This window comes from Molothrus aeneus, chromosome 1, assembly GCF_037042795.1.
Source record: "Molothrus aeneus isolate 106 chromosome 1, BPBGC_Maene_1.0, whole genome shotgun sequence".
NCBI classification, from domain to species: Eukaryota; Metazoa; Chordata; class Aves; order Passeriformes; family Icteridae; genus Molothrus; species Molothrus aeneus.
The window spans coordinates 13,517,862-13,540,131 of NC_089646.1; the positions used below are offsets into that span (position 1 = coordinate 13,517,862).

Below are 22,270 nucleotides of genomic sequence, written 5' to 3' on the forward strand. Positions count from 1 at the left end.
AAACGGGTGTTATTTTAGGAATGTGCACACCCGCCTCTCATATCTGTTGTCTACACTTCTGTAAGCACCTGCCTTTCCTGGGATGCATACTGAAGTGTAAAAGGTTAATGTTTTAAATTCATAGCTCATGTACTGTGGTGGAACAGTGAGTTGAAATTTGTTAGATCAATCTCTTCTTAACAGATTAAACTAACATCTTAACTTTTGTATATCAAATATGGTCCTTTTTCAAGAGAAAAGGTATTGTTCTTCTGTCAGGAGTAAGCTAATTTATTTGAGCAGAAGGCTGTTGAATTAACAGAAGAATGCTTTGGCAATTGTTGAACTTTTTACCTGTCTGCCCAGTGGCTCAGAACATCATTCCTTTAAGAGGAGCTAAATGAATAGGGTTAATCTGTAGGGAACTTGGTTTCTTTTGAGTTTGGGAAAACTTTGATCTTTTCTCTTCACCAAACGTGATGTATAGTCTGAAGTTTCTTTCCCTGCTGCCTGGTTCCTCTTGTTGCAGACCAATTGGCCACCATGGAGCCTTAAAGTTCTTCAATTAAAGGGACATGGGACTTTTTTTTTTTTTATTTTAAGAGGAAGACTTGTAACAGTTAGTGAACACCAGAGGGAAAAGGGAGAACAGCCTTTTAAACAGCTTTTCCCTGCATTGTTAGCCAGACTGCAGGCAGCAAGGCATGGCTTGGAGCATTATAGAAAAGAGCTATGAATGCCCTACAGGTGGTCTGCTCACATAATCTCCCCAATTTAAAACATTTTCCTTTACAGGACAATTGCATTACAAAACTCCCTTCTCTTTTGGTCCTAATTGAACCAAAGAACAACTACAAGATTTTCTTTAAAAACTGAGTGTCCAAAAAAATTTTAAAATCTATTAACTTTCTAATCTGTTTTCTAAAATGAGAGATCTCAGAATACCAGGAGTAAAATCTGCATTAGACATTACTCCAGATATTTTTACATATTCTGCTTATATTCTGTCAAATTAGCAGTCATTTAAAAGCAATTGGTTAGGTTGTGTGCTAGCAGTGAAAAGATAGCCCCAGGTCCCTTATTAACCTGCCAATCATGATAAGAGATGGGCAGCTACCCTCCTAATGACACAGATATCAGTCATGATTTGTGGGAAAAACCTTGTTTCATTGAGCACTGACTTGATTATTGGTGTCCCTTTCAAAGATCTCCTGACTTAATAGACCCCACTTCTACAAAGTTGCCAGGAACATGAAAAGGAGTAATTTAAAATGCTAACTAACTACTTGATGGGAAAAATAATTTTAACTTCTTAAATGCAAAGGAAATTCCCCTGGGATTTACACATGGTACTTATTTATGCACCAACTGACCAGCATCAGAACATTGACATAGCAGTAAGTTGAAAAGGCCATACTATTTTTCTATATTACTGGAAACATTCTTTTCAAGGTTGTTAAATCAACGTGGCACTTTTCCCAGCTGTCAGCTTTCCTTTCCTGCTGGGGAAGACCCACCTAGCACAATCAGTTCTGCAGATAAAAATCTGAGTTCCTTCTCCTCCACCAGGTTCCAGCAAGGAAGACAGAGGAGAGGTACAGCCTCAACTCCTCTCTGAGAATTTGTTTAGATAGGTCTCTCACAGGCTGCTGGTGCAGGTTGCTCACACTGAGATAAAAGCATTTCTAGTAAAAGAAAGAAGTAGTGCTTTGGCTTAACCTCCTCCAGAATGAGCCAAGAGGGGCTACAGGTGAACTAAAACAGAGGGGTCTCAGAGCTAGCCAGGTAAACAAGATGCCTGCTTTGGAAGTGACTGAGTAATAATGCAAAGGTTAAACAAATGAAAATCAGGTAAAATTAAAACCACTAGAAACACAAACCTGGGGAAATGGAGCTAAAGAAGCTAACTTAGAAGTACAGGTTTTTGTGAATCAGCATAAAATTTGTAGATAAAGAAAAACAATCAGAAACACCACCAGCAAGAAATTTAAGTGCATGAAAAATAAAAATCCACAGCTACAATGAACTTCACGTTATTAGGATGCCCTTTATCAAACTTTAAATTTTCTATGAAGATCCAAAAAGTATTGGTAAGGTGATAGAAATGACATGGTAATTTTCAAGATCTGATGATAAACTGCCTTCTCTGCAAATCTGCCAGAGAGCTACTGAAAACAGCCCAAGGTGACCCATGGCCCATGCCCTGGCCTGCAGAGCAGGAGTGCCAACAGCATCCCTGCTGGCAGAGGCTCATCCATGGGCAGGCCAGCACCCACTGGTTCTGGAGAGGTAAGGGGAAGTTTTGCTGTCACTGATATGGCCCATGGCACAACTTGCATGGCAGCATTTGGGGGGCTGGATAAAGGCAACTGAGAGCCTCCCACAGAAAGGCCAAACTGCTCTGCTCAGGTGAGTGACCATGTTAGCACAAAAACATGGTTTGGGATTTTTTTCTTTTCTAATAAGCAAGATACCTTTGAAGAGCTCTCTTACATTTTTATTCCCAATCCTGCCTTTTTTTTTTTTTCCCAGGACCCCTCCTTACTTTACATGCTCCTCCTTCAGAAAGGAAATCTTACAGATATTTCTTATCCTGCTGCAAAAACTAAAAAAACCCTGCAGCCTCCCAGAGAGCTGGCCTAGCTTCTGGTGTGCCTCTTAAAAGGAGGCACAGCAGAGCAGGTGAGCTGCAGAGCCTCAGCAGGGACACAGTACATCCCCTGGGCCCTGCTGCACAGCCCTGGGAGCTAGCTGGAAGTGGGCTCCAAAGCTTTCCCTGAGCAGGGGAAGTCCCTGAAACTTTGGTAATCAATCTTTTGGTTGGAAAAGGGCTTCAAGAAAAGGAGGAATTAGGAAATTCTTGTATATTTTAATAATACAAATGTGATCAGGCTTTCTGGGAAGGCTTAGACTGGCACACAAAGAACGTGTGTGCCAGTCTAAGCCTCCTTTCTTACACAATATTTAAACCATTGTAAAATGCTCAAAGCTGTCCCAGGTGGGGTGGGAAATCTAGAGGCAGAGGTGCCTCTGTGCACACCCTACCCACAGTGTTTTCACCCCAGCTTCAGAGCCTGGGCTTTTTCCAGGTTCCCTCAGGAGGACACATCTCTAGACACCTGAAAGTGGCTTGTAGAAAAAAGCAATGACAGTTTTCTACAAAAAAAGGAGGAAAACTGGCACTGGGAGATAAGGCAGAATGCCCAAATTTAAAAAGGAATCACTAGCTGAGAAAGAAAGGCATTGGGAGAACCCCAGCTCTACTTTGAAATAGAAAATTCAGTACAAGACCACTTCTTGATCCCATAACACACTTACATCACAAGCACTACATGCAGTGCAAAAGCCAAACCTAGCCTGCACAGTAAGGTAACCATCTTAAGCAATAAAAACATGACATTTTACCTGGGACAGACAGGTCACCTAATGTGAGGGAAGAGAGAGACCTAGTGATAATGTACATTGAAAAATTACAAAAGATGCTCCTGGAGTGAAAACTCACCTGCAGCCAAGATCATGCTGGAGGAAAGCTCAGTGTGGACCAGTCAAACCAGCTTGTGGAATCCCAGCCAGTCTCCAGAGTGCCTGTTACAACCTGCCTGGAGCATGCCCTGCTCCTGCACCCCATTCCAGAGCCACACAGCCTGTGCTTCTCCAGGCACACACTTCCACTCCCACACACCATGGCCAATGCAGCTTCTGGCCCAACAGGGAAGGAAGTGAAGAGCAATCTCTCTCCTTCCTGGCCATGTTCCCTCTTTTTTTGTCCTGCATACCAAAACTGCATGGTATGGAAGGACAGCACATCTGTGCCTAGAATTAAAGAGGCTGGGCAACAAAGGTCACCCTGGAAACAATAGGATGAGACTAAGAAGAATAAAGAGATCTGGAAATGTCAGTCCAAAGAAAAAACATTAAACAAGGCAGGCTCCCTGCATGTGGTCAGGATGAGCTCTAGGCACCCTTTAAGAGAACTCAATTAGAAATCTTCAGACACCTGTATTTATTTAAATTTTACAACTGCCCATCATTACTGTAATCAGGTATATGAGTTTCACTAGTTCAGCAGAAAGGATCACACATAATAAATGCTGTGGTGGTATGGAAATAACTAGTGTCTGGTATGAAAATGTGGAGCAATAATCTGAGGTGACTAAGGATAGTCAAATCACCCCAGAAACTAGTACCTAAGGTCAAATGCTGAACCAAGCTTTTTGAAGGCTGAGATAACACTTCTTCACTCCTACTAGTCTCTTATCTGTCATCTCAAAACACTTTACATTCACTCGTGAATTAATAGTCAAATTTCTTCTTGCGAGGCAGAAATTGCAGTAATAATACCCAGGCTAATGAAACCTCAATGCAGGTCTAGGAGGAAAACCTGGATTTCCTGACTCTGCTGTGTGCTCAGTCCAGCTCCATTTTCAGAGCAGTTTCTCCCACAGGGTCCCGCAGAGCCCCCGCGGCCGCAGCCCCGAGCCCGGCTCTGCCCGCCGCGCTCCCGACCCCACCGGGCCCTGGCTGCCGCAGGGCTGGGGCTGAATTGGCTCGTACTGGAGCAAAATTCCTCATTCCTCCCACTCCCTACGGCAGGCAGGTAGGGAAAAGAAGGTTTACAGCAATTCTGGAGCTGCACGGGGCAGGGGCTGCGGTGGCAGAGGCGTGCGGGCGCAGCGGCAGCAGCGGGCCCGGGGCTCCAGCGCTCGCCATCCCGCAGTGCCCTCCGCTGGGGACAGCGGGAATTCCAGCGCCTTCCGCTGGGGACAGCGGGAATTCCAGCGCCTTCCGCCGCTCCTGCTCCCGCGGGATTCCCGCTTTGCCGCCCTTCCCGCAGCCTCTCCTGTCCGCGGAGCGCGGCGGGGAAACGGGAGCGCCGCTGCTGCCTGGCCCCGCACATCGCCGCGGGCACCCTCGGGACAGGGCTCAGCATCCTGCGACGAACAGGGGAGAGCGCAGAACTAAGATGCTCTTTCCTAAAATCCAGCTTTGCAAGAAAAGAGAAATTTAGCTGGAAAAAATGTGGCCACGTTCCTGTAGATGCCTAATATATTATAAAGGAGAAAGCTGGGTTATTTCTCTTGAACACTATCTAACTTCTTTAATATGTTGCATTAAAAAGGGGTTCTTATCCCGTTAGTTTTGCCTTATGTGTGACTTGTTAGATGCTTTCAGGTATGCTTTAAATGCATTAGTTAGAAGTTCTTTCCTCCAGACTTCTGTCATTGATAATTATACGTGACATTCTTCACAAAGAAGCATTAAATCTCAAGTCTCAGTTTGAAGTCTCAATTTTTTTTTTCTACTTGATTTTTTCCAAAAATAAACTTACTACCAGAATGTCCCATTTTCACATCTTCTGAAATAAAAAAAATAATAGTTTTCGTGCTATGAAGAGATTTATTCAAAATGTGTTTGAGACATGATACCTTCATCATTTCTCAGTGGTTGAAATCTAAATGATCTCTTTCAATGTAAATCAGAAAATGTAGCCATCTGGCTTAGGAAACAAATTACTTGCTTTGGCTTTCTGTCCAGATGTAGGGAGGGAACAGAATGAAACATTTTAGGAAAGGAAGGGGCAATGTTTCCCGTGCAGACCGTGCAGCTTTGGGCACTGTGTGTTCTGTACATCGCTGCCATCCGGAGCTGCAGCCTCTCTGCAGGGAGCTGCACGACTTTCTCTCTCCAAACCTGTGGGGTGGAAAGCACATTTATCATTGTGGGTTTTAAACTGAAGTTACTTTTTCGCAAAACTCTAGGGAAGGAATATTTTTGCTATAACAAGTTGTAAAATCTTAGTTTCCAGGACACAGAGCAGGGCATTTGGAATAGCCAGATCAGGAAACCACGGAGACCCACACGGAGCTTCATTGCTGCCATCCTCGAGCTCATTAGTGTACAAGAATTGTGTGTGTTGTTTTTAGCAGCTAAAGAGTTATTTATGGCTTCTATGTTCTCAAGCCAAAGTGAGTGAGGGGTGCAACCAGGGCAAATGCATCAGAGCAATGCAAATCACTGACAAGGCATCATGAATACAAGCTGAGCAGAATTTAAATACAATCCATGAATGAGAGGAAAGATTTGCATGAGGGAAAGAATCATTAGAATCTGATTTAACAAGCAGTACATAAAATGGGCCTTTGCAGCTTAAAATGAAGCAAAGCACATTCACGTTATACATTCTTAATGGAAAAAAAAAAGCAAAATCACAAAAAACCTAATTTATTAGTAGAGCTTGGAATAGAAATGGTTTTCACAGAATACCTTTAGATCCTGATTTAGAAACTTGTGCTTGATTGCTTTCTTGAATAGAAGTGGATCATAAGCATGTAGGGTGGTAAGGGCTATTTAAGTGCATGCCAAAGTCCCATTGATTTCAGTGAGATTTTATAAGATACTTAAAGTAAGCATATGCATAAATGTTTTCCTGAGCAAGAGTGCTTTTCTGAATTAGGGTTTAACCCATGAATTTACACAGTGCTTTTAAATATAATTCCTTCTGGGAAAATAAAGTAGACAAGAATATTTTTAAAATTCTATATTTCTGCTTGTCTTAGAAGAAGTTAATGGAAAATTATTCTGGATAGAATTTTCTGTAAGGTCCAAAATGAACAGTGAACAATCTGTGAAAGCTGAAAGAAAATAATGTACATACAGCAACTTTTATAGACTGTCTGTTGGCTTCATCTCAACTAAATTATGGAAGTTTGTGAATATAAGGTTACATAGATAATTTGGAAGGAAAGTGATAAGTTGTTTTACATTAAGTGATATTATATTTGGTCTTCAAGAAAAGTAAGAGCACTGCTTTTAAGAAACACCTGCTATTTTTTGTTTCCAGTCAGTGGTCACTAACATTGGGCAGAACAAATTTTTAATGTAAAATCTCCTAAAATAAAATGTGTCTACCTCTAAATGTCTTGTCTTTTGAAGTAATGGCTGAAGTGGCAGATTCTGATGCAACTGTGTTTTTCTGATACTAAGAGATCATCTGTCTCTGTCAACACTGGATAATTTTTTTGTTTCCATAGAAGCATTGCTCCAGCTGTGTATTTACATTTCCTACCATATTCCTCTGGAAATGCAACACTTCTTTTATGCACTTTTCTCAACCAAGTCTTTAGCTACAGCAAACATGAGAATTCAAAGAGCTCAGTGTGTGACCATGTGGCCATATTGACTGTACTTGTGGAAGTCAGACTCTAGTGTCAATTTTTCTTTTTGCATTTTAGAAGATTTTGGGATGTTGCGGTGGTGCCTTGCAAGATGTCTTTTTGAAATATATAAATGGTATATTTATATTTTTATATATATATATACACACATACCATTTATATATTTCAGTGTGATTTTTGCCTTTTGTGCTCTCTTTCTAAATAATTATACTGTGAAAATGTTTGGCATCATATGCTATTCCAGGTCAGCAGCAATACTGTTCTCCCAACTTAGCTTTCTGTGTCTCTTTTGTTGAATAAAAACCAGCATCATAATTGTTGAAAGGTAACATCCTCTACCTGTTATCACTGCCTAAATATTTCTCAACATTTTCATACATTTTTTTTCTCCTTCTCCCTCCACACCCCTCCTTCCAAGTGCCATGTTTAGGCTGAGGTTCAGCTCAAGACTAGGACGTGTAAATGCAGGTAGATATCTCAGTAGAGGGGGTTTTTTTAAGGTAAGACATTGTATGAACTCTTATTGAAGTCAATAGAGCATTAGAAATGTCATCAGTAGGTCATGGAAGCAGAATCTGGACTCTAAGTTACTTGTGGGCCTCGGCTCAGCTGCTCAGACAGGGGCTCCAGGTGATCCTGGAGATTCCTATCCAATCTCTCCTTGCCTCTCCAAACAGGAGACATGGGTCTCCTGTAATTTTCTGTCATGTCTGAAAGACACAGGTGACTATCTCAGTTACCCTCTGGCAGCTCTAATAACATGGGATACTTTTGTGGGCAACTTATTGCAGCCCAGACCTGGATTTGACCAGATCTCCTCAAAGAGTAGTGGGACTATTGACCCCGACCTCACATCTCTGTGACAAAGTGTAGGTGTCTTAACCTTGAGCTGAACCCTCCCAAGAGAGGCTGCTGATTATTTCTATCATCTCTGTTGCAAGATTTCAGTATTTTCTTGCTGATGGGTTCTTTAATTGCTGTTTGCTCAAGTTTAACATTATTTGCTGGGCTCTCTCATGTCTTTGTACAAGCTGGCACAATGTATAGTTTTGACTGTTGTGTAGAGAGGTTTCTTCTTAACCATTTCATTGCTCTGACCTCTTTGACCCCTTAAAAGCACTCTGCTCCTTGTCTGCTAAGGATTTGGAGGGAGGGGTGTTATTCTTGACATTCTTTGATTGGTATAATAATAATTTGTTCAGTATCATCAAAATTTATTGAAAAGGTGTTATTTTAGTATCACCTCTTTTGGCAGTCCCCTCACGTGCTTTCATCTACCTCTTTGTGGTATGTTAACGTCTCTATTCTTTACTTTAAGTTTTATTTTGCTGTTGCTTCATTTTAGAGAGGCTATTTTTTACTTCGGTTTTCCTCTTTTTTGAAATTTTCTTCATTTATCCAAATTTTAGGACCACTTAAAGTACATGACCACATATCCTTAAATCATGCAAGTTCCATGAGCTCCTCTAGAGAGCAGCAAATATGTTCCAATAAAATTGTAGCAGGCTTCAACCTAATGTTTCCTGAAACAAAATCTTCGGTAACTCAGCTTGCTAAGTACTGCTAAAGAGCAAAAAAATATGAGGAATGAAGGTCTTATACCTGAGCCTGGCATTTTCAGGCATTGTCTGAGAACTGTCCTAGCCCTGGTATTTAGTGTGGAAGCCTCCTACCCTCTCCAAAAGCCAACACCAGCTCTCCTATATCTTATGGCAGAGGGGAGAAGGAAGGCAGCAGGGGTTCAGCCTGGGCCAGGGACCAGACTTGGATGCACACCAGATCTGTGGGCTGTAAATCTTCCATCTTTACACAGCACTGGCAGCCAAGAGGAAGCACTCACTCTCAGAAAAACACCCACAAGTTCTCCATCCTCATGTCCATCAGTGGGCGTTTGACAGATGGGACTCTGGCTCCTGGTGTGCACTAACTGGGGCTTGGGGGAACTGACAGGGAGCCACAATTCTTGTATTTGTTAAGAAAAATAGCCAAGGTAATGTGAAGCCTTCCTAGCTACAGACCTCTTCAGACTAATGCCACCAGGAGTTTGGACCTAAATGCTACATAAATCTTCAAGAGAAGGACAAAGGTCCCTCTGTTCTTTGAGAGCAGTCTCCAAGCACAACTGACAGCTGCCTGCCCCAGAGCTCACACAGCTGGCACAGTCCTAACAATGCAAACCCATTCTAATGGGGAAACCAATATAACAGAGCTTCCAAAAACATGCTCATGTTCACAGACCTCTCTCTGGTAAGGTTTTCTGCCAGTAAAGCTTCTTGTTCTGTGTGATTGTGTTTGCAGGGGTCTTAGGATGAGGGAAGAGACGAGGATCTGACTCCATGTTTCAGAAGGCTTGATTTATTATTTTATGATATATATTATATTAAAACTATACTAAAAGAATAGAAGAAAGGATTTCATCAGAAGGCTAGCTAGGAATAGAAAAGGAATGAATAACAAAGGCTTGTGTCTTGGACAGAGAGTCCGAGCCAGCTGACTGTGATTGGCCATTAATTAGAAACAACCACATGAGACCAATCCCAGATCCACCTGTTGCATTCCACAGAAGCAGATAACCATTGTTTACATTTTGTTCCTGAGGCCTCTCAGCTTCTCAGGAGAAAAAATCCTAAGGAAAGGATTTTCCACAAAATATCATGGCTACAGGTCTGTATTGACTGTCTAAAGCAGCTTTTGCAAAGGTTTTTCTCTCAGTTAAAAGTCTGGTCAATTAAGCCAGCCTCAGAGCTGCAAAAAGCCCATGGCTGCAAGCACAGCAGCTTTTCCTCAGTTCCTGTGACCTGCATTACATGTCACCACTACCACCTGTGCTGGTGGCATTCCCTTTAAATTGCCAGGTACCCAGGTACAAATGGGAACCACCTTCCCCAAAGTCACCACCTGACCTCTGTTAGACATGAAGAATGCTAGGAGACAATTCTGGACAGACAGAAACCATCACCAGTGTAAGAGTGACTGCCAAGGCCATGATGAAGCAAGGGAATCCTTTCTGCAAAGTGGATTTGCCATCAGTTGGCATCTTCCCTTGCCTCAAGGATGCTCAGCTTGTCCCAGCATACCAGCATAACATGGAGAAGGAGATGGATCCAGTCAGGCAAAGAGGGGGAAACAGCAAGGAATGCTTTGCATGCAGCTGAAGATGATGTTTATCCCATTTTCCCCTTTCCTGTGTCACCCTTCATACCAGGATCCTGCCTCTTCAGTAGCTGCATGGCTGCTGCTGGTGGGCTGGATCAGTCAGATACAGCGATGCAGACAATCTGCCAACCAAGTCTCACCTCATTTTTTGGAAACACACTGCCAAAGATCTTGGAAACTATGGAAAAGGTGCTCCTGGGTGGATGGTGGAGACTGCACCTTGCTGCTTTTTGAGGTGTGTGCTGGCAGCTGGGGCAGCCTGACACAGGGTGCAGCTGGTGCATTGGACAAACACAGCCTTCTGCACCATGAGAGCCAGTCTGGCATCAAGGTAGAGAGAATATAAAGGCACTGGCAAAATGGGAAGTAGCTGGCACCAGCACTTCCTTTTTACAAACTAATTCCTGCCAACACTAACATGGACACTAACATGGAAATTCCAGGGAACACTCCACCAGGAGAGCTCAGTGCTCCCTGAGATGGTGGGTGAGCTCTTGTCAGGTGCTGACTGAGGCACCCACACCCTCATGATATGTTTTGTACAGTCCATTTTTGAGGAAGATCCTGATGATTCTCCAGTCCAAATAAATTTATCTGCAGTTAACTTCGCAGTCACAGACTTGTGCTCACAACCATAATAAACAGCTGCCCTGTCTGGCCTTAGCTTTGCCACAGTTTCTCAATGCAGCCCTCTAGGATGGGATCAGCTTCAAGTGATCTACTAAATTCTCATTTATCAGCAGAAGTCCTTGGAGTTCAAGGTGTTCAGTCTGTATTGGCAGGGCCTGCAGGCTGCCTGAGGGATGCAGAGGGCAGCTCTGTAGGGACTGGAGAGACATGAAAGTTGTATTTTGGTGTCCCTGCTGGACTATTCTTATAATATCTGCACATACTCCAAAATCAGGGCAGAATTGTATAGAATTTGGTGTCAGAAGCAGTGTGGGACTATGTTTCAGCTGACCTGGTGTCCAGGCTCTAGTGGGCTGAATCCCAGGTTCTACACAACAAGAATATTACCGATGGATACCAATGAGCATGTAAACAGAAATAAACACCCTAAATGTTTTGCTTAAGCCTTTGCTTTCAATTTGTAGCAAAACTTCTCAGGAGATAAAGTGTGCTGAACCCAGTTGTTTCTGGAAATGAGCCTTGTAGGAATATTTCAGGAACTTCATGTATATAAATAAAGCAACTGTTTGGATGTTTTAATCAACCCCTGACTCCTTCTCCCCCACCATACTATTTTTAGGATTTTTGCTGAAGTACAAAGGGCTAAGTAAATAGGGAACGTAAGACTGCTGTTCTAAGGGGTTGTCAATATTTCTATGTAAAAGTCATGGAATATATTTTTCAGATATGGGTAATTTGAATAAAATATTTCCTATTTATCTGCACATTCTAAAATCTACTGCTATAAGCTCTGAAAATCAGGATTGATTTATTCTAAATTGAAGTAGCTCTGTGTTTCATGTAACTTCAGCCCATGACGTGGATTGTTACCATATCTGTCTATCTATATTACAAAAAACAAAAAGTCTGTGTTTGTACCATTCCTTAATATTGAGTCACCTTGTGAATTTCATAGAGGTTGGTAGTCCATGGATCAGTTCTGAGTGACTGCTGGGAGACCAAAGTGGGGCTGCAATGCAAATCCTGTGCTTTTCTCCAGTCACTCCAAGATTAGGTCCCATCAAGTCACCAAGCTGGATGTGAAAGTCTCTGGTGAACCTGGACAAACAGGTATCTGTCAATGCATCACAACTGGTAAACTGTGTTACAGATATTCCTAATTTATGTTTTAGAGAAATGCTTCAGAAAGAGGCTTGCTGAAGAAGAAAAAAGCTTGGATTTGTTAGCCAGTGCACACAAGTTGTTCATCTGCCTACCTTTGAATATCTCCACTAGACCTCCAAAGATAGCACAGAGCTTTAAAGTTTGTGCAAGAAAGAAAGAGCTCATTGCACTGTATATTGTCTGTCAGAAGCAAGAATCACTCACACTGACTCAGAGAAATGAGCAGAAGGAGTGGGTGTCTAAGGGGGTGTTTAATTTGTCAGGACAAGTGGGGCTCTGAAAGCATCTTATCCTGGCTTCTCTTAAAAAAAAAATCCTATCTTCAGTGCAAGGAAAAGGCAAGTCATCACAGGGGAAAATTCAAAATTTTATTCTGCTAGGTCAAAATCTCCTGTTTATTTCCATTATTGTTATTTCTTTTCTAAAAGTAACATTTTCAGTGCCAGATAATGCTGTGGTGCCTAAAGTCTCACTGGCAAAATAGATGTTACTCACATAGGAAAGCCAGAAATGAAGGAAATTACCTCTGATTGCTGAGCCCAAATCCCCCATCGTTCTTGAGAGCACCACATATAAACCTCAGTTTCTAACAACAGGCTCAAAAGGCCCCATCATCCTCACTCAGTAAATTGTCCATCAGTGAAAGCTTTTCAGAGCTAATCCAGCACTCAGCATAACAGGGAGCCACAAACAGCATAAAGTGTTACCTGCAGACACTGAATTGGAGACAGCTCTCCACCTCCTGGCATTCCCACTGCAGTGGGACCAGCACAGGGTTATAAAAATGTTCTCAGACTTAGCACTGGGTGTGCACTCCCGTGAATAAATTCCAGCTGTGGAGATGCCTGGGACCTCCTGCCTGCCAAACCAAATGGAAGGAAACAGACAGTAAAGTGGGAGAAATCAGAAGCTAGTGAAGCAGATTGTGATTGCAATCTATCTACATGGACACTGGATAATTTGAACATTCTGATCAGATTTCTGCCTTGGTGAAATCATCTTTCAGAGCTGGCATTGCTGGGTACCACAGGCCAAGAGTTCATGCTAGGAGTGAGCAGTGACCATCTAATGTGCAGAACATTTTAACAACTCAATTACAATGTAAGACATTATGCTGTAAAATTACTTCTCTGTCAGTGGAGTACATCAGGCTATTAAAAGCAGATCAAAAGACAGAAATTAAAGAACAGCCTTTTGAACTATTCCACTGTCCTATTTTTTGAGATGTATTTCTTTATTGTCCTAAAATACTACAAGCAGTAACAATTTATCTGTTCTCCATTGTAATCAGGACATTACAATAATATAATGCCCAATTAATATGCTCTTTAAGGATTTATTTCAGAAAGCTAATTGAAATAATGATGTATCATGTAAGGGCAGATAATAACTTGAAAGAATACATTGAGGATGTCTCTACACTGCTAACTTCAGATTTAATACTTATTCTGGGCTGAACTGAGATATTCATGGAGAACAAGTGCTGCTGACAGGAAATTATACATTCCCTAGACACCTATCTACAATGTCTTTCACAAGAGAAGAGAGAGTCACAGCTTTCTGTTATGCTGCTGAGAGTAAATCAAAGTGACCCAACCTAAAAAGTGCAAGAAGAGGATAAAGTGATTATAACTGACTGAAACTTGGCTTCTAAACTAGTTTGGCTTTAACTTTGGTATTTTAAAATATATTACAAAACAAAACAAAAAAGTGAAAAATATTTGTTTAGAGAAAAACGTAAATATATTTTAGTTAGAGGCAACAAAATTGATGGTTTTTTTCTTTCAATCATGTTCATACTGCAGAAACTTCCAGTGATACTTGATTTTGCTGCATAGAAAACATGAAAATTCTGTGCCTCCAGCAGCCTACTAGATACTTATTTAGCAAGAGAATTCCTATTGAATTGCAATTGAAGATACTAAGAAAAAAAACTATTTTAAAGATATTTTATAATTTTCCAATAAAAATTTCACTCCTTATGTGAAAACTATTTTATCCTAGATTTTGTGATCTGTTCCAACTCTTTTATTTCCAGGGAGCTCAGCTCTTTCTGTATAATCTCATGGTCAGCTCCACATGAGGCCGGATGAGAAATGTATATATATGTGTGTGTATATATATATATCTATCTATATATATCATATATATATATATATATATATATCTTCTGTATTGTTCCATAAAGCCACCTCAGGGTGCAAGTGACACCTGCACTTTGAGCACAAGACAAAGCTCCCTGAGGGCAGTTTGAGGAGAATTGTGCTTTCAACCCATCTTTGAAATGCTTTTCTGAAGTAGATAGGTTAAGAAATTATTTAAACATAATAAGAACCTTTTGTAACATTTTTCTTAATATGCAATAATTTCTGTAAGGACTTACAAAACCAATACATGAGTTTAAAATATTAAATTTTTGTTTTAAGAGTAGAAAGCCTTGCTGCTTCTTTGCTTCACATCTATCAGTTCTTCTCTTACTCTAAGACATCTAGACATGTCTACAGCACCTCCACATTCAGTGATATTGAATACAAGGAGAAATTTGAGCTGATTTTTTTTTTTCAAGCAGATCTTTTTTTGCTATTTTCTCCTCCCCACTGTGGATTTTGCTACTTTCTCTTCCCCACTCCCAACCATCACTTTTAATTTCATTGAGCTCTGGAAGTTCACAGCAGTTCAAACTTCCTTTACACTTCTTTCCTTGGTATTCTCTTGCTGACAAATCAGCTGACTTTGCTGCATCTTTGTAATTAATAAATGTGACTTGGAGAAATAGCAGTAAAGGACTCTGAGTCATTGCCCTAGGAGCAGGTTGTTGATGCCAGAGGTTTCTATTCACTCCCCAGGGAAAATTCCATACCAAATTTTTCTCTTTTAATATGCAGTTTTTATAAAGACATCAAGTGCTTGTTACACTGACTGTGAATTATGCTCCAATTGAGCCACAAGTCCCAAAATCAGCCAGGTTTGCAGAGATGCAGCACAAGTCAAAGGCCACGGTCTCTGCAGACGAACGAAGACATCCACTAATTTCCCTTTCCATTTCAAACACCAAGAGGATCTTTCCAATTTCAAACGAGACTCTTCAGCCATTAAAAAATGTCTAACCAGAGAGAAAAAATGAAACTGTGTCCAGCCAGAAGGCATTTATTATTTTTCCTACCCTATTTGTATCTCATGCTCTGGGATGTGTGCAATAGGCTGAATCCACATTTGCTCCTTGCATTCCTTCTCACATTTGAGAAGATGCGATGAATCATAAAAGGTTTCATTGTTGCAATGTTTTGTCATGGCATGTGTAATCAGCACAGACCCCATTAAAGAGGCTTTGGAGGACGAGAAGTTTAAATATTTAATGTTTTTCTGCCTATGATAAGTTTAATAATTAATGCTGCTTCTACCCTGGAAATGACAAATCACACAACAAGCATGCACAATAAAAGAAACAAACAGATCTAATGGAGAGGAAAACCTTACTTAGAAGGTAGTAATTAAAAATGCCCACAGCCTACCTCAGGATCCCAAAGTACTCTGGTTCCTGACCCAAAGAGCAGTTCTGTCTACCTATTAAGCCACCTAATTTTGGGAGAATGCAGAAGGGAAGGGATAATCGCTAATCTTTACCTTATACATGTGAGAAATAATACACAGGTGAGATGAGCCTGTCTTGCAGACTCCTGCACCCACAGGAGAGAAAAGGTAAACTGTGAAAGCTGTTGTCCCTACATGCCCTGCCCATGGGAGCCAGCCCTTGAGTTATTCCAGAACCTTGTTCTGTGCCTGCTCTAAACTGCATCATAGCACCAAGCAGGATCTACAAACACCAGTTCTTGACACCCCCAGGATAATTTGTTTTATAAGACACTACCACCAGCACATTTCTCTGGGTACCTGATCCTCCACATCCACTCCCACTGGTGATCTGCAGATATGTGCAACCTTCAAACCCCACTGACTTGTAGCTAAAAGAAAATTCATCTCACGCACTGCTGTGCTCTGGTGCTGGACCACGCTTATGCAAATGTGACAGAATTAACACTGAGGGAAGGCACAAAGTGTAATTGTAATAAAAGCTTCTGTGATTCACTCAATTTAGACATGTTTTCAAATTATTAGCATTATAAGTCTGTCAGACAAAGAGGGTGAGCACTTTGATATAGACATTGCCACTATATCCTTCTTTCAGGGTAGAAACCATTTTCCCTAAACCCAGGTCTGAGATAATCATATTGTGGGAGAAATAGGTGTATCTAGAAAGTGACTCATCTTACCTTTAGAGACCCCCAGAGCAGGTCAGGTGACTCATTCCCAGCTCCTGAAACTCATTCCCAACTCCTGAGAGCCCTGTGTGACTATTTAAGGCTGAGAAGTAACACCCCGTGGAGGTGTCAGTGCAGCAGAGCACGAGCATTGCTGCTCACTCCCTGTCAAGCTGCTGGAGCACTCCCTGACACTCTTCTGGCTCACACCTCCTTGCTGTCTCCTGGGAAATTCCCAAGCACAGGACCATGCCCAACAGCTGATGTGGATGCAGCCACTCTGTTTTGGAGGTTGTTGTAGTTCATAGAATGGTTTAGGTTGGAAGGGACATTAAAGATCATTTAGTTCCACCATCTCTGCCATATGCAGAGACACTTTCCATGAAACCAGGGTGCTCAAAGATGCATCCAACCTGACCTTGAACACCTCCTGTTGTGGGACATCCAGGACATCCACAGCTTCTCTGGGCAAACTCTTCCACTGACTTGCCACTATCAAATAAATTTTTTCTTTGCATCTAGTCTAAACCTACCCTGTTTCAGTTTGAAGCAATTTCTCCTTGTCCTATCACTACATGCCCTTGTAGAAAGTCCCTCTCTGGCTTTCCTTTAGGCCTCTCTAGGTAGTGGAAGGTGTTACAGTTGAATATCTCAGGTGTGATCAGATTGCAGCTGGCATCAGTGTCAGAGAAAGGAACTGCCCTGGCACTGCTAGCTGGGAGAGGGGTATTGCCTTCAAGTAATGAGATCCAGGGGTTTTTAATTAACACTTTGCTACAAAACAAGTGTTTTCATTTTATTCACTGTCTAGTCTTCTTCTTGGATATCCTGTCTTAGAGTGGGCTTTGAGAATTTTGTATGAGGAGATAAATTAGGCTTCTGAGAGTAGACAACCTATCTTTGCTAAGCTCAATCTTGTGCAATAAAACTAGGTTAGAGTAAACAAGTTGATCACATCAGTGACAGTCCACAGCCTTTTTAAACCATCTACATGCAGAAAACCATAAAGATGTCACATTTTCTAAAGAACATGTCCCTTAATGTAATAACCTTGAAAGTCTTATCCCAAGTTTTTGCTTCTTCTCCAATGGAGTTGAGTGTCTCTGCAGCATGACCACAGCCAAGGGATTCAGCTGAAACTCCCTGAAGCCTCTTCAGTGATGCAATGATTTGCCCTGCCAAGGTCACAATACAGTGCTCACTCTGGCTTCTATACCCATTCGGACTTTTTTGACCTCAGGCAGCTAGAGCTGCTATAATTTGATTGTTCATCAGGGCTTTTTAGCTCAGCTGAAGGGTAGAACCCTAAAAGCTTGCTCTGAACAACAGAGGAAGAAACTCCAAGGGGAGACTCCATCTGAGATCTCAAAGCCAGGGCAGTATCTTTAATGAAGTCTTGCTGAAGTCTGGGTCTCACTTGGGTGCAGGGAGTTCCTTGGTGGTCGCTGGCACACCAGGGCTCTTCAGTGCTCTGCTGCTTAACAGCAAGGTCTCCTGGCACACAGCAATTATTGCTGCTGCTGCTGAGGTTAGTGCTGGCACTTTGCTGGGAGACACCTCCAGGATGAAGAACAGCCTCTTCTTCCTCGCCAGGGAGCAGTGAGCAGGAGCCATCACTGATCTGACAGCTGTTGGCTGCTGGGCCATCCTCATTTTGAGGTGGAGAGGAGCTACTGTGCTGGACTGGGGGAAGGTGTATCCTGCACTCCTTGTCTGTGCAGAGGTTTGCCAGCTGCTTGTTCTTTTGGTTCCTTGCTGTCGTTCTCCGAAGAGCACAGACAAGATCAGCAAGGCTGAGCAGGAAGGACAGACTGCTGACCCCCCAGATGAAAATCATCATGATGGATTTCTCAGTGGGCCTGGAGATGTAGCAGTCAACAGTGCTTGTGCAGGGTGAGTGGTAGCACGAAAAGCGGTCAGGAACAAAAAATCCAAAAAGAAAGTATTGCACAGCTGCAAAGGCAACCTCAAGTAGGGTCCTAACAAAAAGATGAATGGTATATGCCCCTGAAAAATTAAGGACACTTAGGTTGTCTGTACCACAATCTACTCTATTGACAACTGCACTTCTACAGAGCTGCTTCACATCTTCGGGGCTTGATAAACCCTTGTTCGTCTTGCACCCGTGCACCAGACAGCGCATTCTGACAATGTGCACAGCCACCTTGTGCAAAACATAAATGCTGAATGCAGCATAGGGCAGCAGGATAGACACAGTCTGAATGAGCCAGAACCTAAAGTGAGACACGGGGGAGAACAAGTCATAGCAAACGTTGGAGCACCCTGGCTGCAGGGTGTTGCACACAAAGCGCTCCTGCTCATCCTGGTACAGGGGGTACCCTGCTAACACCACCACTGCCAGGCGCAGCAGGATCATCAGCACCAGCCAGAGCTTCCCTAAAGAGAAGGAAAGGTCAGAGAGTCAGATCCTGAGAAGGAAGGCAGGTCATGCACTGATGCTCTTTCTATACATGAGGCATTTGAAGAAATAATCTCCCCATTTACTAGCTCCTTTTTTTTTTTTTTCTTGACTGTGACTGAAAATCCAGTGAAAATGTGTAGCTTACATATTCCATAATCTTCATCTAGACTCAACAATGTAGGAGCCAAACACAGAATAAGCAATGCCAACAGAAACCTAATGAAAACACTCTGATAAAAAGAGATCAAAACTGACTAAATAATCCACCTCACTCACAATTTTTCCTTGTTGTTGAGTTCCTGCACCTGAATATTGTCCTATTTCAACAACAGGACAAAATTCAAGTTCAGGTAACACAGTATGAGACTCATCTAGACAGAAAAGATTGCTCCATGACATAGTATTTGTTCTTGGTCTGGGCCATGACCTTGTATGTAAAGTTTACTTTGGCCAACAAAATCTTTGTCGTGTTTAGAATGGTATTTACTAGCAAGCTATCAATTAGTTATTATTTTTATTATTAGCAAATTTATGCAAAGTGTTCTACAAATGTACATTTATGCACCCCAGACATTTCTCTCTGTTGCTTCTCTGGTTGCCCCATCTTGGCCATGATTTCTGACCTTTGTTCGCCTCTGTGAGCAGTTTTCTCCAACATAAAGTTCCCTTCTCTCAAACTACTCTATGATTCTATGAAATTCTAAAACCTTTTTCTGGTCAGGATGGGAAGGCTTAAAGATATAACCATTCTGTTGTCAAAAGTTGAAAATGCATTCTGTACAAACACATATTCAGCATCTGGAGTTCAGTTTAGCATTTGAACTTCTCACATTGCCTTTTGAATCCCATCACCAATTCCCTATATAGTTTTGAAAAAGTAATTTAATAATCCCCTACAAAAAAAAGAGGAAAAAACCTCTTTGAAAACAAAAAGAGGGGGAAAAAACAGAATTAAAGAATTATAAGATTAATTCTGCTTTAAAGTATTTCTAAGACATGAATTATAAACACAAGTAGAGAAAGAGCAAGACTCAGTGACTAAAGAAGTATATTATACAGATTTAATGGCTGAGAAACATACTGAAAAGCTCAAGTCATTAATAGTGAATGCACATCTCACATGCACATAAGGTTTTGTGTGCAATCTGTAAAATAGCACCAATACACACAATAAAGGCTTTTAAAAAAACATGTCACAAAGCATTTTTCTATAAACTATAAAAATATTTATGGGTGTTGCCTTGGAGCATTTTCTTCTATATTTCTCATAAGACTATTTCCCAGTAGTTGGTGTGAATTTAAAATATTCAAATATTTCCACAACATTGTGTGATACCTGTTACTGTACTGAACATACAGCTCAAGTGCCCTCTAAAAACCATTTGTGGCCACTAGACTGATTATGGGCTAGAACAGTAAAACTGCACTCTGTAGTGAAAAAATGTGAAGAATATCTAAGGTTGGTGAGAGATCATCAGAGAAACTGCTGCTTCTGGCAAAATAATATATTATCCAACCATAAATAAATTGAAGCCTTTCCATTTTATCTTTAATCACCTGGGTTGTAGTGGTGGTTTTGCTGTGTTTCCAGCTGCCTGTGTTTGCTGGCAGCCTGTACTGTTACTCACTTTTTGACAGTGGGTCAATAGGAAACACAAGCTCTACAGAATCTGTCATCTTTAGCAAACCACGTTTCATCCCTTGGTAACATTTTTTTCCCTGCGAGGACCTCAAAGTGTTTGAAGCTCATTAGTTAATTAGGCTCAAAATACTACATGCTATTTCACTATCAATTTTTAATTTGAACATGTACAACGGGGAGTACTGCTTAAGAAAAATCAATGGCTCCTTAGGAAGTAGTTTAGTGTGACATACATTTGAGAGATAACCCCTCCATGCATCCCTGTCCCTAAAGACCCAATCTTGATTTAACACACAAGAACAAACCTCTCCAGCAGCCCTGCTGGGGCTCAGCTGGATGCTCCCTGCAGTGCACAGCATAAACTACAGCAACTGCTGCAGGCAAAGAGTCTTTAAAGGGCGCCTGAAAGTTTTCCTCTGGCTCACACTTTGTTCAAAGTAGCCCATGAAAGAGGAACAGAATCTTCTTTAAATTACATAGGTGAAAAAAAACCACAGCAAACAGCTAGCTAAGGAAAAGACAATGGCATTTTGTTTGGGTTTGACTTTTTTTTAAATGCATATAATCCTTATTTGTTTACAAAAATAAAGAATGAAAAGCAATAATTAACCACAATGGTAGTAAACACAAACTTCCTCCTGTAAAAGAGAGTGGGTCTTCTGTCCTCTTCTTTAACTTTTTTAATTTGTTACTAAAGCTACTGCATACATTCTACCATCCACTTTAGGCAGTATAAGTTCAGCATTACTTCTGTGTTTTTTTACCATGATCCCTTCTCTCAGCTGACAAGGAGCCCTGTCATCAAGACCCAAATGTGAAAACCTTGCCAGAATATTTTATGCAATGTTCAGGAAAAAACTATCAAAGAAAAAGTAATCTGTTTAACAAGAAAATAAATACATTAATCTATTCTATCAGGTATCAAGGAAACAACTTACTGTACAGGTCACAGAACCACAGCCTGAAATTAAAGTTGATTGTCAGTAGGGCAGTTGGGTGGCGTCAGGATATGAAGCAGCCAAAGAAAGAGGAGAGCTCTTTTAAAGTACTTACCTACAATAGTCACATTATAGTTGAGTGTGACTATCAAAAATCCCAGTGAGTCCCAGTGCTCCATGTTTGAACAGGCTCAAAACACTTCCAGCTCCTGATGTCCAAACGGTTTTGTCACTTCCAAAGGAGATTAGACCTGGACAGGGAAGAGGGGGGTAAAAAAAGGGAAGAAAAATAAAAAAGGAAGGAATTTTTGCTGAGGGTCAAGGACAGAAATCAGGAACTCAGCCAAAATAATGGGTTGATAAAGGATTATTTTGATGATTTGAACAGGAATGTTAGTTTTGAATGTTGATCTTCTTCAGGCTTTAACACATTGTCTTACAAAAGCTCTAGCTTGTCAGATCCAATTGCTCCTACCTCCATGTGGATCCTCTGTCCAGGCAACTGCAAGTGGACAAGCAACAACAGCGGTGATCTCTGCCATTGTAGACTATTCTTACCCTCCCGGGGCATACCAGCCTCCTGGCATTGCTGAGATACTTCAGTGCTGAAGGACAGGGGGAGAGGAAAAAATAGCATAGACCAGGAAATAACAGAGACCTCTGTCTCCCCACAAGAATTGCAGATGAATTAGAGAAGGAAAGGGGATAGAAAAGGATGAGCATCTCTGTGTTTGAAAGGCAACTTCAGTTCAGGTCACTGGAAGCCATTCCATTGAAATTTCCCAAAACCACTTGGTTTTTAAATCAAAACCTCCTTGACAGAACACCATGGCCCTGTCAATCACAGCCATACCAAACTCTCCTCTGTGTGCTGAGCCAGCCAGCAGGCTGAGCCTCCCTGCAGG

At 41.5% G+C, this 22,270-nt stretch overlaps 1 protein-coding gene across 1 annotated transcript; it reads right to left on the minus strand.

Annotated features, from left to right (window-relative positions):
- Nucleotides 1-17,573: 17,573 nt before the first annotated feature.
- On the minus strand, nucleotides 17,574-21,544 carry GJD4 (gap junction protein delta 4). Its single transcript, XM_066559181.1, has 2 exons — nucleotides 21,481-21,544; nucleotides 17,574-18,760 (listed from the first exon to the last, which is right to left on the minus strand). Exons 1-2 carry the CDS (start codon nucleotides 21,542-21,544, stop codon nucleotides 17,574-17,576), a joined length of 1,251 nt encoding a protein of 416 aa, XP_066415278.1.
- Nucleotides 21,545-22,270: the final 726 nt, after the last annotated feature.

Bases quoted from the DNA above. Each gene is read 5' to 3' on its own strand.
- GJD4 (XM_066559181.1), bottom strand. From the start codon at position 21,544: ATGGAGCACTGGGACTCACTGGGATTTTTGATAGTCACACTCAACTAT. The intron at 18,761-21,480 runs GTAAGTACTTTA...CCTTCTCTTTAG, and splicing joins CTATAATGTGACTATTGTAG to GGAAGCTCTGGCTGGTGCTG.